This window comes from Nelumbo lutea, chromosome 1, assembly GCF_056320005.1.
Source record: "Nelumbo lutea isolate HS-2025 chromosome 1, American lotus-T2T, whole genome shotgun sequence".
NCBI classification, from domain to species: Eukaryota; Viridiplantae; Streptophyta; class Magnoliopsida; order Proteales; family Nelumbonaceae; genus Nelumbo; species Nelumbo lutea.
In genome coordinates, this window is record NC_142684.1 from 63,913,282 (window position 1) to 63,928,591 (window position 15,310).

A 15,310-nucleotide genomic window follows, 5' to 3' on the forward strand; every position below is an offset into this window, starting at 1 on the left:
TGCGATGGATCCAAGTTATGCCGTCCGTTTATACTCAAACCATTTCAGAATTTTGCGTCAAATTAAACTCCCGAACGGGGAATTTGACAGCTTTATGCGGTAGATCCAAGTTCGCTCTCTCCCAGATTCGTGTATGAGACCCGGTTGTTGAATCGTTTGTGCTAAGATTTTGGGTTTGGTTTTGGAAAAATCCAGAAGCTGGTAAAAAATTGATCTGGTTATAAACCGTCTGACCTGACCCTTGGGTGGTTGGACCGTTGATTAGTTTCACCCAGTGATTGGATCAAAGGTTGTACATCAAATGTGTGCAAATTTCTGTAGGTCATAATTTTGCATTCTCACGCCTGATTGTGATGATTTTTTTTTTGGGTAATTTATAGAGATTTGTGTTTTAAGATGTACGTGCTTTGTCCTGTTAATTTTGTAAAACAAAAACTTTTTTGGTTTTAAATCATATTTTTTAATATTTTTATAAATTAAAATATAAAAATTGAATTAGAAAACATAAATATAAAATAATACATGTATTACATGAACATAATTATATTATACGTTATTTATTGATAAAATACATGTTTACAAATATATGTATATACATATTGCTAATATGACATGGTTTCACGTTCACCCGTTCAACCTAGATGATCTAGTAGAACTCGTTTGGTCGTTTTAGCAAAAAAATAAAATAAAAGAACTTGTATGGTCTGACCGCCTTAAATAGTGAAATTTAGTGGGTAAGCTGCCAAGGGCCAAGGGCAAAACAACTTGGGATTAGGGGTGCTCACAATTTGATTAACCAAACTGTGGGTTTATATTTGAAATCGAGTTAGTACTATCGGTTTTTGAAAAACCGGTAACCAATTGACCAGTTTGGTTCTTTTTTTTTATTTTTTCATATTTATAATATGTATTATAGATTAATATATAAATATATAATAAAAAAAACTAAAAATGAAAATATATGATACACATATGTAGAAATAAGAAATGCATGTATACCAATTGATTCAGTTAACCGTCGATTTTTTTATATTGGTTAACCAAAATCGAACTAGCATCTTTGATTTTTTAGAAATACTGAACTGAAACTAAACCGACTGATTTGGTTAACCAAAATTTTCGGTTTCATCTAGTTGATTTAGTTTGCTATTTGGTATTACGTTAAAAATGCGACACCACCTGACTCATCCAATGATGGTCAAACACATAGGTAATCTAAGGGCCCTTTTTCTTTTTGATTTTGGGAAAGGATAAAGTTGGTCACCAAAATACTCATTTTTTCCAGATTTATGTGGAATTCACGAAAATATTTTTCCCTGAATATCATTTACTCAGGTAAGTGATCCATCTCCCATGTGGGTTAGTGCCTAGTGGGATAACTTTCCCACCTCAGGAGGGGGATTGTCAACACTTTGATGATACAAAATTGTCCCTTTTAATAATAATTTTTATGACAAACTTAAAAAAAGAGTCATTGTTTTATTTACTCGAGGAAAAAGACCCAGGCCAAGAAACGCTTACCCGAATGAATGCATTTACCCGGATAAGTAAATTCCTATAAAGTAAACGGGCCAAGTAATTAAACATCTAGGTCAAGAAACCTATGGATGAAAGATGGAAGACGGGGGAAAAAGAAATGCTCTTGCTCATTTTGTGGATAACTTCAACATATCATCCGACCATTATAACTCTAATGAAAATGGAACATGAAAAACATATCAAAGAAACCAAAGATCAGTCCCGCAGCATTCATTGTATATTACAACCACTAAACGACAATCACTAATTCTAGTAGTGGCAATGTTTTTGGACATGTTTTAACGCAATCAGGGCTCTACCAGGCAAATACAATGCCAATACAGCCGCATGCCAAACACTTCCTTGAACGGCATAGGAAATGCCAACATTTTCCCTTAACACAAGTAAATATTGAGAAACACATACACAGCACCATGGGTTCCCCCTTGAATACAATCAAAAGCAATCCCTATTGTTTCCTTCAAGAATGAGAGGGGGAGGGGGTTACAAGAGGTAGAGACTAGAAAAATGAAAACAATTACAATTACAAATTTTATGGTACAAAGGCAGTCACGAGGAACGATGCCTTCTATGCTTAACCCGCCTTAGAATGCAAAGCCGTATACGCTGGCTTAAAGCCTCCAACTTCTCAAACTTCTCACGCTTGGGCTTCTTTGGAGCGGTTTGAACCTTCTTCTCCTTCCGCATTTCTGATGATTTTCTTTGTATTCTTCTAAGAGGTGTTGCAAGTGCTTTCAAGGTCATCTGTGAAATAATCACAAGGAAAAAAAAAATCCTAATGAAACACAAACCAGTGAAATGGAATAACTTCATTCAGATACAAACTTACAATTTAGGGATGAAATGCACATCCACATACTATGATAGCAAAAATTATCAGTTACATGTTTGATGATTCTTCTTTTTCCCTTTCTTTGTAACCAAAGACAATAATGAAATAAAGGAGGCTTGCCCCATGTACAAAAACTTGCATGGTCTGTATCAAGACTCAAATAAGATGCACAGTCCGTAAGTCTAATCCCTACAAAAATTTACCAGGACTTCTCAGGATAGAGAACCATAACAAGAGTTTTCTATATTTCTGATTCTGACCAATCAATGCCAACTTCCATTAAGGTTTCTTGCCTTGATTTAAGGGTTTGCATCCTTTCCATAAACAACAGACTATGTTTCTATTTTTCTGACCAATCAATGCCAGCTTTCGTTGTAAACAAGAATGTAATCTCCAACTCCAATTTATATGCTTGTTTTGAAAGCTAAGATGCATAAGCATCACACTGTTAATATCAGCGGAAAAGATTATGAGAAAGAAGAAACCTTCAACAAGTTCCAAGCATTCAATTTCTTTTTTCCTTCTCCGTTTTTTTTTTCCTTTTTCGTCTTTTTCTGAGGGTGTTGGGGAATATACTATTCAAAGAGAACAAAGCAGTAGAATGGAAGAAAGGAAAATACCAGATGTCTGTTGTTAGCATTCCCGGTGCAATCTGCGGAAGACGATTCCTCTTCACTGCCTCCTAGAGAGGAGCATCTTCCCCAACTTTCTCGATTTGAACTTGAATATGAGCAGCATTCCTCATTCTGCCCACTTGTCTTATCCTGGGAAATGTGCAATGGCAAAAACTTTTCAAAAGCAGACTTACACTTAAGGTTAGCCTTCATAGAATAGAAGGTACTTTACTGCTTTTGTAAATTTCATGTTTCCTGTCATCGCATAGGAATTAAAATTCTCACAGGATAGGTCAACATGTATATGAACCACTAAAAAGTCCAGAAGAGTCCTCTTACCATAAAAGAGACAGCTTACTCACCTTTCAAGTAATGTGAGACCTATTACTAATAAAAAGGGTGAACCCACAGTAGAAATGACCATCAACCTAAAGATAAGATACTAACAAGAAACGGTAAAAATTCTCAATACCTATAGATCATGATGCAATAAAAAATGAGGTTTTCTTTACACTGTTCAGAGAAGCCACAAAGGCACTGTGGGAAGTCCACATTACTATGATATCATAGAACATATAGCTACTTACTCACCTTTCAAGTAATGTGAGACCTATTACTAATAAAAAAGGTGAACCCACAGTAGAAATGACCATCAACCTAAAGATAAGATACTAACAAGAAACAGTAAAAATTCTCAATACCTATAGATCATGATGCAATAAAAAATGAGGTTTTCTTTACACCATTTAGAGAAAGCCACAAAGGCACTGTGGGAATCCACATTACTATGATATCATAGAACATATAGCTACACTAGTAATGCAATAAGAAACTGCTGAAAACTGTATGGAAGTCGGTGAAATAACAAAATGGCTTCAAATTTTCCGAACTACTTAAGAATGAAGAAGCACAGATTTCTATTCGGAAGTGAGACCTTGATTTAGCTAGACCTGGAATAAAAATCATATTGTAATCTAGACAACTTAAGGTACAAACAAATGCATTTGTATTGGGGAAGTGGGACATCAATTTCAGAAGACATGGGACCAAAAAGAAACAATTGAAGACAAAAAAAAGGTGCATCAAATGTACAATCACCTGCAAGTGTCGTGATTCATCATCATTGACCCTATCAAAATCATTAGTCATATTATCTTCAACCAACAGGGAATCCTGAATCTGTTAATGGAAAAAACATTTAAAAGAAAGAAAAGAAATTATAATAGTAAAATTAAACTAATGAACAGAAATTGCATAACACACCAAGACATTTGCAACCGGTGCAATTTCAGAAAGAAATTCGCCTATAGATTTTGTTGTAGAAATACTAGGAGGAGCTGATGATGAGCTGGCAGCCTCAGTACCCACATTACGAAGACCAGCAATAATCTCATATAGGAGGCTCTACAAACAAAAGAAACATGACTATATATTAGTCCCATACTCAACTCAACTAAGCATTATTCAAACTACATAATAGGAGTTGGCCCTCCCCCAAATGTAAATTCCCCAGTCCACCAAAATCCCGTAAAGGTGGGGTTTGATCCCAAGTCATTACTACAACCAGCCAGAGACCTTACCAGCAAGCTAGTTGGCACCTTCATGCTCAACTCAACTCAATTATCAGTAAACATGGTTGACGTAAAATAGATGAGGGTGTATCATAATACATTTTATCTTGATGTACAATAGCTAGGTTCTTTTTTATTTCTTTATCTGATGCCATTCAGTCCCTAAGAGGGACTAATCAGCAATTGTACCAATACCATGACCTTTTAAGGGTGGACGTCAATCATTTGACACCCCACCAATCAAGACTCTATAATTACAAAATGATGCAACGATAGAAATTAAGGATAACAAATAGAACTTATTGCCCCCATAGTATAAACCACACTACATGAATAAAAATATGGATCACTGTTTGATTCCATAATTTCAGAACCACAAACTGAAAGGCTAAATTAGAAGGCTTATTACATACAACAGAAAGACCTCAAGAAGGAGGCTTTCCATTGGAATGACTTGGCCCAACAGGCCTTTGAAGACCTCAAAGCCACGGTGACTAAGTCCCCTACTTTGGCATTACCAGACTTCACAAAAATGTTTTTTGTTGAGGCTGACCATCAGGAACAGGATTGGGATCTGTGTTGATGCAGGAGAACCAGCCCATCGCATTCTTTAGTAAGGCACTATCAGCCCAGGCCCACACCAAGTCCACCTACAAGAACTAGCTCATGGCAGTCATATTAGCAGTCCTCAAGTGGAGGCCTTACTTATTGGGCCAGAGGTTCACCATTCATACTGATCAACGGAGTTTGAAGCACCTCTTGGATCAATAGGCTTTAAACCCGGATCAACAAAAGTGGGCCTATAAACTAATGGGCTTTGCCTACCAGATCGAGTACCGGCCTGGACCCACAAACTGGGCCGCGGATGCTCTATCCTGGCTCTCAGAACTGAAATACGTGGGCCTACCTAAACAGGTGTACCCTCTGTTAGATTCAATTCGACAGGAAGCCCAGCAAGACGAAGGCCTCATGCACATCAAAGACTCATGGGCCGTGGATCCTAATTCTGTTCCTGGATACCAGGTGATCAACTCCACTCTTTTTTTCTTTTTTACAAGGGGTGAATGGTGTTGCTTCCAACTTCCACCTATATTCCAGAACTGATGTGCTTATTTCATGAGTCAGAAGGGGGGGGGGGGGGGGGGGGGCACTCCGGCGTTTTTTGAACTTATAAGAGGCTCCCTACACATTACGTAGCACAAGTATAACAGCCAATCCCCAGCAGGACTGTTACAACCATTCCCAGTTCCTCCACAAGTGTGGGAGATCTCCATGGACTTCATAATGGGGCTTCCCGTCTCTGGAGGAAAATTGATCATCTTGGTCATTGTAGACCACTTCACCAAGTACGTGCATTTTTCAGCACTGTCTCATCCTCACACAGCCACCCTAGTGGTCAAGGTATTTGTAAATGATGTGGCCAAAATTCATTGAACACCATTGGTCATAGTCATTGACAGGGATCCTACATTCATGAGTATATTCTGGGGAGAATACTTCAAGGCTATGGAGATGGAGTTGCACCATTCAACCAATTACCACCCTCAGACTGACGGTCAAACTGAGGTGGTGAACCGATCTCTGGAAACCTACCTTAAGGTGCTTCACAAGTGACCGGTCCAGACAGTTGGCCAAATGGCTGTCATGGGCCAAGCTGTGGTACAATACCTCATACCATGCTTCAGCCGACATGACCAATTTTCAAGCCCTCTATGGACGCCCACCTCTAAGTATTCTATTTCTACCTTATGAGGAGGGTCAACAGTGGTAGCCAAAGTGGATACCTATTTGACAGAACGAGATGAAATCCTCAAGGCCTTAAAGGCCCATTTGCATAAGGCCCAAGCACAGATGAAGTGGCTATATAGTCAGTCCACCATTGCGAAGAGAGTGTGTCAGAAGCTATCTCCTAGGAATTACGGGCCCTTCAAGGTGCTACAACCAGTAGGAGAAGTGGCCTATGTCTTGACCTTCCTTCCACTTCCAAACTCCACCAAGTGTTCCACGTTGCCATGCTTAAGAAGTGCCTCAATTCAGCAACCCCTGTAAGCACCACACTGCAAACCCAACCCATTAAGGTGCTTGATCATCGATGGGTTAAACAAGGAAAGAAAAACCATTGAAGAAGTCCTAATCAAGGTTCAAAGTATCAATACGATACGCCACGTATCAGCCGTATCATATCATATCTTTTGGATTCTGAAACTGTTTACAGGTGTTTTCAGGAATCCCTTTTCTAATAAAAAATAAATACAAAAATGTATATAAAAACCAACTTTTGGAAAAAAAAAAAAAAAAACTAAGAGAAATATGAAAGTGCATATTTTTAAGTACCGATACACAGAAATATAGAAGTGTGTCGGTACTTTGAACCTTGGTCCTAATTGCACGGGCCAGGTTACCCATAGATGATGTTACATGGGAGATTTATGAGAAGCTTAAGGAGTAATGCCCAGGCTTCAACCTTGAGGTCAAGGTTGCTGCCGAGGATGGGGCAGTTGATGGGATCCAACAGAGTCCGCAGATCAAGCCCAGCAGTCAGGCCCACAAACAAGTCCAGGGCAAGCAGCTGAAGCATCCCACAGTCACTACAGAACTCCCATGAGCTATCCGTTATGTCTACACAAGGACACGTCACCACTAGTTACAACCTTTTTGTAAAAGGAATGCAGTTAGTTAGCTTGATGAGATATATTCTATAATAAAAGTATAAATAGGGGTAAGGTTGAGTGAGGGAGGCATGCGAATTACCCTAGTCTCTTTCTTCTTCCTTTTCCTCCTCTTTCTCTCTTCTACCTTCAGCTCTGTAGGAGGTTAACCCCCTCAAAGAGGTTCCTGAGTTGGGCAGCACCCCAACACATACAAACATATTCGAAGTGAAAATGTGAAAGTGAAAGCAAGAATATTTGAATTGTAACAACATGCTTCAAGCACAAAACAATTCAAGCATGTGAAACTTCTGAGCGGTGTTTGGAGCCATGGTGTTGCATTCCCATTTTGACTCCACATAAGTGCCACATAGGTACTTTGACTTCAACATAAATGGTTGCACCACTTTTAAAATTGAGTTATGTGCATGGGGGGTATTGGGGAAAACATAAAAAAGTGTTTCCTATATGGTGCATAAATGTTCAAAACTATAACAATATATTGTGCAGCAGGTTGTGTGAAAACACCTCGCTTTCCCAATTTCCAATGTAATGATTTAAGTTGAAATGTTGAGATGAAAAACACCACGTACCAAGCACCCACTCAATCTGTTTTTTTTGTCAGAAGTGGAGGAATTGGATCAAATTTTGTGTTTCCTCTTCCAAGTTCTCAGTCCTGATAAACGGTCAATCTGTGGGGTTTTTTGAAAGTTCTAAGGGCCTTAAACAGGGAGACCCCCTGCTCTTCATCTGCCTAATGGAACTTCTGTCTCAGTTCTCCCTAAATGCTGAGGATAATGGGATTTGGAATGGTTTTGCTGCTCCAGAAGCAGAAAAGGTTAACATCTTGCAGTTTGCTGATGACACCCTCTGTTTCCTTGATGCCTCAACTGATCAGCTGGAACTTTTACTTGGAATTCTGTGCTGGTTTGAGGTGGTTTCACGTCTCAAAGTAAATCTTCATAAAAGCAAAATCATTCCGGTGGGTCATGTTTCACACTTGGAGGATTGTGCTAGGGTGTTGGCCTGTCAGGTGGACTTCTTTCCCATGAAGTACCTGGGGCTTCCTCTTGGGGTAAAATGCTCCTCTTCTGCTATCTGGGGTTCAGTTATTGAGAGAATGGAGAAAAAACTATCCTCATCCAACCTTCCCACCTCTTTCCTATCCCAGCTAAAGTAGCTAAGAAGCTTGAAAATCTGCAGAGGAATTTCCTTTGGAAGGGATGGGAAGAGAAAAGAAAAACTCATCTTGTGAACTGGGATCAAGTCTGTTTGCTTGGGGAGGAGGGGGGTCTGGGTTTAAGGAAATTGAAGGTGATAAATTCTGCCCCACTTACTTAGTAAGTGGTGCTGGAGGTTTGCCTCTGAAAGAAATTCCTGGTGGAGAAGTTTAATTGCCTCTAAATATGGGGTGGACTGGGGTAACTGGAAATCGCAGGACCCAATCCCAAATTGGGGATGCTTGGTTTGGAAAGGCATTCTTAAAAGCCTGCCAATGGTCCTGAAGGTGTGAGATTCAAGGTGGGTAGAGGTGATAGGCTGAAGTTTTGGAAAGATCCCTGGTGTCTGGATAGCCCTTTATCCAAGGCCTTTCCCCTTCTTTTCCAGTGTGCTGCAAATCAAGAAGTCTCAGTGGCTGATTCATATGTCTTCTACAACAGCACAGTAGTCTGGAACCCTCAGTTCAGAAGAGACCTGTTTGACTGGGATTGGATGGGGTTTTGGAGCAGATGGATCTTTTACAGGGTCAGAATATTGATACTAATAATGAGGATGAATGGAACTGGAAATGGAGTGGAGATGGCTGCTTCTCGGTTAAGTCCCTGACATCTAAACTCAGCAGCATTGGTTCTGATAAGTTCCCTTTTAAACAAATTTGGAACTCTGTTTCTCCCTCCAAATCCAACTTCCTTGTTTGGACTATGGTGCTGAACAAGTGCCTCTCTAAAATCAGCTTGGAAAGGAGGGTCCTACAGCTCTCTTCTCTCTTGTGTGGGCTTTGTGAACTCTTTCCTGAATCCACAGACCACCTGAGCATCCACTGCCCTATCTCCTCTAGAATGGGAACATTTTCTCAGGGCAGCTGGAATATGCTGGGTCATGCCAAGATCAGTCAAAGACCTTCTGTTCAGCTGGAAGAAAAAAAGAAAATTAGTATGGAAGACAATCCCTGCGGCTGTTCTTTGGGTAATCTGGTCAGAAACAGTAGAGTCTTTTGTAACAAGTCAAAGAGCACTGATGAGTTAGTGCAGCAGGCAGTCCATTTGGAGTCTGTAATCTGGTTTTGTGCCTTGGCTAGTCCTGTGGCTAGTTTTTCTGTTGTATCTTGTATTTCCTTTATTAATAAAATCTTACCTTACCTTTTCCAGAAAAAAAAAAAAAAACATTTTGCAGTCCCAATCCTAAGAGATTCACACCCTGCCTTCATAATGGCCCCTTGAGGCAAGCCCAAACAAGTCCATGCAAGGACTTGAAGCAGCACCCCCAACCCAAATTTTCGGCTCATATATGCAAAGGGATTGGTTTTGCTATTCCAACTGCAGCGCATTATATAAGATATTAGCTGTCTTGTTGCTTCTTTAGTGGAAATTTTTCTATTTGATATTCTATTTGCAAGAATTAAGGCTTCAAGTATTTAAAAGGTATTTAAATTGCTTATTTAAAAGTTTATAAACCATTACAACAGCAATAAAAGATAATTTAGGAGTTGATAAACCATTACTAAGGTGTAAAAACACAGAAAGATTCTACAAAAAATAATAAAAACTGAATAGTTAAAACACATGCCTTGGCTGAGGCACAAGGCACGCCATGCCTTTAAAAGGCTGGGATAGGTAGTGGTGAAGCATTATTAAGCTATTTAGAGACCACAGTGGTGAAGCATTATTAAGCTATTCAGGTCCAGTGAGAATTGGCAAGTCCTCGAGGACAGAGCTAATAAAATTGCTGAATGGTCTCAAAAATAGCTTCCTCAGGTGGTTGGTAGAAATTGTTGGTTGAAAGTGATTGCCAAGTAGTGATTGACTGGTTCATTACTAGAGGGGATGGTCCTTGGCCTCTTAGATTTCTTTTAAGAGAAGTAAAAATTCTAGCAGGAAATATGAACTGCGCATTATGGACCCCAAGAGCAGCAAATGAAAGAGACAATGCACAAGCAAGGAGTTAACAGGGAAGAACTGGTATGGGATGTATGGAGGTATGGAACTGATCTGTAAACACTGGATGATCTTATGGGTTTCTATGTGTCATTTTTTCAAGGAAGTCTACATTTTTTTCCTTCTATGCTTCATGGATTTCTCTCAGAAGCATGGATAATATATAACCATAGACAGGGTTTCTATGTGTCAGCTTGTGGATGATATTGATTTTTTGTATTTAGCCGGTACTTACCCTCAATTTTGAACACCTTCAAAAGGCTGGGGATGCCTTTTTCTTTCTACACAATTAATAGAATGTGAATTCTGTTACTGATCAAAAAAAGACATTACCTCATCCATACCAGCACCAACCTTCAGGTCCCCCAAATCATAGTACTTCTCAAGCTTGCTTGAATATGCAGAAGAAACTTGAGGCGGATGAAGGACATTGTAGAAGAAAATGGAGACTGAATCATAGTAAAATTGGGGTCGTGGAGAGTTATGATCACCATCAAATTTAATAATATTTTTATCTCCCTGCACATAGAGTAAAGTCAGAGGTAAAGAGAATCACATTCTTGATATAGAGTATGCTGCAAAACTACAAATTTAGTAATAGATCAATGAGCAGTTGAAGTGAATATAAATTCATTTAACAATACCGCAAAGGATTAATAATGCCTCATACAGAATAAACTAATACCACATAGGATTTGAAGATGATTTCAGAATGGTGGGGCTGAATAAATACATCCTCAGCAGCATGGCCAAATAGAGCTGGTATATAAGTATTAGGTCCCACCTGCATGTGTGAGGGAGCATTGACAAATTTACTCAATAATCAGACCTTGTTGTGTCAAATTTCAAGCAGTCACACAGGAAATAGAAGAAAACCAAGCACTGCACATTAGTAAGATTCATGTCCAGAAAGGACCTTATTGTATTATTAAAATGGAATTATATGATTACGAAAAAGGTTAAAATTTACCAAAACCAAATTATTTATTCACAAAGCGGGAAGAAGGGTCTATATCAACAGTTCTATGCATACACAAACCTTTATACAGTTAAGGTCCATGATGTCAAACTTTGCCTTCTTTTGAATGACACGTCGCATATACTGGACAGCCATTTTAACCTGATAAGACAAAAACAAGTTTTACAATTGCCAGCAAGAGAACTGAGAAACATAAACACCTATTTCACTGAATCTAAATAAAATCTCCTCATAATCAGCAAGAATTATGAACTTCTTGTGATTGAGAAGTAAGAATTCCATGTTATCAGGATTAAAACACTTAAAAGTGATTCCAATTCAGAAACATCAGTAGATTAATTAAATGTGGTACAAGCACGGTTCAATTATACAGGGGAAAAACATCTATGGATAGCTAGAATGTGAATAAGTCATGGAATACATTGGGGCTTAAGAATTCATATAGTCAAAACAACTTCAAAATGTAATAATAGAAAATATTCTAGGAGCCGGATAAAAGGGTATGGATTCCTAGACCCAATGGAACCTTCACTTGTGTTTCTTTCTTCAAGTCCATCTCTCAACTTTCTACTCACCAACCCTTTCCATCAAAAGAAATTTGGTGCAGGCCAGTTCCCCCAAAAATTTTAGCATTTTGTTGGGAAGTATTCCATGGGAAAGTAAACACTCTAAATAACCTACAAAAGAGAAGACCTTTCCTCTGTATTTCTCTTAATTGGTGTATCCTCTGTAGATCTCACAGTGAGGATTGTTACCACCTATTAATATCTTGTCCCTTGTCTGCAGACCTTTGGGCTTGGCTACTTTCGTTGTTTGGGAGTAGTTGGAGTCTACCAGCAGAAGTTCACATGCTCTTCAACCATTCTACCTTTTATTGGTCTACAAAAATAGGGAGAATTATGTGGAGATGTGCTCGTGTTGCCTTGATTTGGACTCTTTGGGAAGAAAGGAATGCTAGAATTTTTCAAGAAAAGGAAAGGAGCAATCAGGAATTGAAAGACAGTGCTGAGGGCAATACCTTGGTTGAAGACCTTGTAAATCTTTCATCAGTTCTCCTTTAATGACCTTTGGAGAAATTGGTCAGCAGTAGCGAGGTGTTCATCCCTAAAGGACAAATCAATTACAAGCTGGTCTCCTCCATCCAAAGGCTCACTGAAGTTGAACTTTGATGGAAGTAGCAAGGGTAATCCAAGATTATCCGCAATGGGGGGTGCTTTGAGAAATGAGAAGGGAGAGATTTTGTTGCTCTACTCGGGTCCCTTAGGAATTGGGGACTCCATCAGGGCAAAACTATTAGTTGTTGTACAAGGGGTGCAATTTGCAAACCAGCGGGGGGGTACAACACCTAACAATCGAGGGGGATTCCAAAGTGGTGGTGGGTTGGTTGAAAAATCCCAAAGAGGCTATGTGGTGTTACAAGAATGAAATGAAGATACTCCCTTGATCTATTACAAGACATAGGCAAATTAAGTGCAAGGCCAACAGATACTCCCATGGATGTTGACCACAAGTTGGGTGACTGTGATGGCGAACCTCTGAAAGATGTGAAATAGTTCCAAAGGTTAGTGGGAAAGCTGATCTATTTGTGCATGACTCGTCCAGACATTGCCTATTCAGTTGGGGTTCTAAGCCAATTTATGCACTCTCCTAAGAAACCACACATGGAGGCAACAGAGAGAGTTCTTAGATACTTGAAAAAGTATCCCAGAACAGGTCTACTATTCAATAAACATAATCACCTAAAGGTGGAAGTCTTTATAGATGCTGATTGGGCAAGTGCTGTGGATGATAGAAAGTCCACGAGTGGGTATTGCACATTTGTGGGAGGAAACCTAGTGACCTGGAAAAACAAGAAACAGAGTATGGTAGCAAATCAAGTGTTGAAGCTGAATATAGAGCTATGGCACATGGGGTGGCTGAAGTTCTTTGGCTAAAAAATCTTCTAGGGGAGTTTGGAGTTGTTGTTCATAATCCTATGTCTCTTTACTGTGACAACAAGGCAGCCATAAACATCGCCAGCAACCCTGTCCTACATGAGAGGACCAAGCACATTGAGGTGGATAAACACTTCATAGGGGAAAATTGGAAAAAAAAGGGAAATTTGCATCCCTTATGTCAACTCCAAGGAACAACTCGCTGATGTCCTCACAAAAGGGCTTCCATACTCGCGGCACAATGAGTTATGTCACAAGCTGGGCATGATAGACCTATTCAACCCAACTTGAGGGGGAGTGTTGTGAAGATTATTTAATTGTTATTTTATAGTTGCTGTTAGTGTTAAGATGCTATCAGTCAGTTATTTTCTTTCTTTCTTATTAGTTTGTTTCTAGGGAGTGCCGCCAGGGGCATACTTGTAATCTCCCATTCCTTTTATATTAAGTTAATATAAATAACTAAACTGGCGGCAGCCAGAAGGGGGTAGGTTTTTGTCTCTCAATCATATCTTCATCTTCTTCTCTTTCTCTCTCTCTCTCGTCTCTCTCTCTCTCTGTCCATGAATGATTACAAAACCCAAAGGTAAACTATGACTTAACACCATTATTATTAGTAACAGAAATCCTTGAAGTATAATAGAAAAAGATACAGGTGGCAAAAGGATAGAAGATAAAAATAGGCTGTATGCATTCTTCATTGAAAAGTCCCCCCCAAAAAACAAAAATAACCCCTTAACAGAACATCATAATCAGCCCCTAAGGAATGGGAACACCCAATATTAATATAATTCTGTCCTCCCAAACTATCTGCACCAGTTAACCAGTCAATCCTCTGGTCCAGGTGAATGAGGTATTCACCCCAGCTGCAAGTGCTTTAGATTCTCCTATAAAATGTCACATCAGACATGGACCCTCACATTCTCCATTCATCTAGCTGATAGCAACCCGTGATTCTCCCTCCACCCATAACCTTTGGAATTATAATGAATACACATCTCAATCTCTGTAATGAAGCTAGAATTTCTGCTCTTATAGCAGTCTTGTTACCAGCCATGCATGAGTAAATTATGACCTACATTATAACCTGATGAAATAAGGGATACCCAGCAAGACATATTTTCAACCTATCACAGTTATTATATTATATGGCCAACGCGACACCTTTACATCAGTGTACCATAAAAAGAATAGTTATCAATGAATATCCATTTAGTCCCAACCTTTTTTTCAATAACAAAATAGACAAAAAAGCATGAAAACAAAAGAAAAAAAAATCTCAAATGTGTGTGTGAGAGAGAGAGAGAGACATACTGTGAACTTAGGAAGCCTGATTTTGTAAACATCTACAAGTTCCATCATCAGATCAAACAAGTTAGAGAAGGCACTGTCCAACACCATTCCAGCTATGGAGGGGTCTTCAGCACCATAAAGAAGGCTGCATTTCATTTGTAACAAGGAGTTAGTGGAAGTAAAATTTATGCAGATAGAATATCAGGCAAGCCTTTCATTTGTATAAAAAGGGAAAGAAAATTATGTAATAGTAACCAGGTAAAAGATTAGATTTCTCCAGACTAAATATTTTACCGGACATGGCATTCAAGCATTATTCTAAAGAAAGTTTCAACATGGTATACAATTATAACAAAAACACAGATAATCTACCAAGATAGCAATAGAAACTAGGGCACAGACTGTTGAATGACAATGTTTTCTGATTATTGAATTTCTTAAGCAACAAGTAAATCTGCAAGAGATTTATGTTCCATAAAACATTGACTAGTTCCTCAAATTTTTGACAATAAAAACGAAACTCATTAAGAGGAAAGAAGAAATACAACAGAGGTGGTAAGAAATCACCCCAAAGAAAAGAAAAAACTACTGCTGATCAAAATAAAAAATAAAAAACTACCCCCAATAACAACCTTCAAACAACAAAACCCACAAACTCCCCTATACTTTTGAACTTAAAACTTTTTTTTGAGAGAAAGGTAACCAGATTTCATTAAGGAAAGAACAAGTACATGAGAAGATGTGCAAA

At 38.8% G+C, this 15,310-nt stretch overlaps 1 protein-coding gene and 1 non-coding gene across 3 annotated transcripts in view; both read right to left on the bottom strand.

Annotated features, from left to right (window-relative positions):
• Window positions 1-1,718: 1,718 nt before the first annotated feature.
• LOC148874928 (alpha/beta-Hydrolases superfamily protein) overlaps window positions 1,719-15,310 on the bottom strand; it is a 28,025-nt gene continuing 14,433 nt past the window's right edge. For both annotated transcript variants that reach the window (XM_088963889.1, XM_088963888.1), the window contains exons 6-13: window positions 14,584-14,707; window positions 11,399-11,479; window positions 11,045-11,143; window positions 10,693-10,878; window positions 4,249-4,389; window positions 4,084-4,164; window positions 2,992-3,135; window positions 1,719-2,283 (exon numbers count right to left, since the gene is read on the bottom strand). In XM_088963889.1, the coding sequence (XP_088820015.1) occupies window positions 2,089-2,283; window positions 2,992-3,135; window positions 4,084-4,164; window positions 4,249-4,389; window positions 10,693-10,878; window positions 11,045-11,143; window positions 11,399-11,479; window positions 14,584-14,707 (1,051 nt within the window). In that variant the 3' untranslated portion in view covers window positions 1,719-2,088. The remainder of the gene's footprint in view (window positions 2,284-2,991; window positions 3,136-4,083; window positions 4,165-4,248; window positions 4,390-10,692; window positions 10,879-11,044; window positions 11,144-11,398; window positions 11,480-14,583; window positions 14,708-15,310) is intronic.
• On the bottom strand, window positions 10,448-10,535 carry LOC148874929 (small nucleolar RNA U36a). Its single transcript, XR_016106011.1, has one exon. It is a non-coding gene; the product is annotated as a small nucleolar RNA U36a (small nucleolar RNA).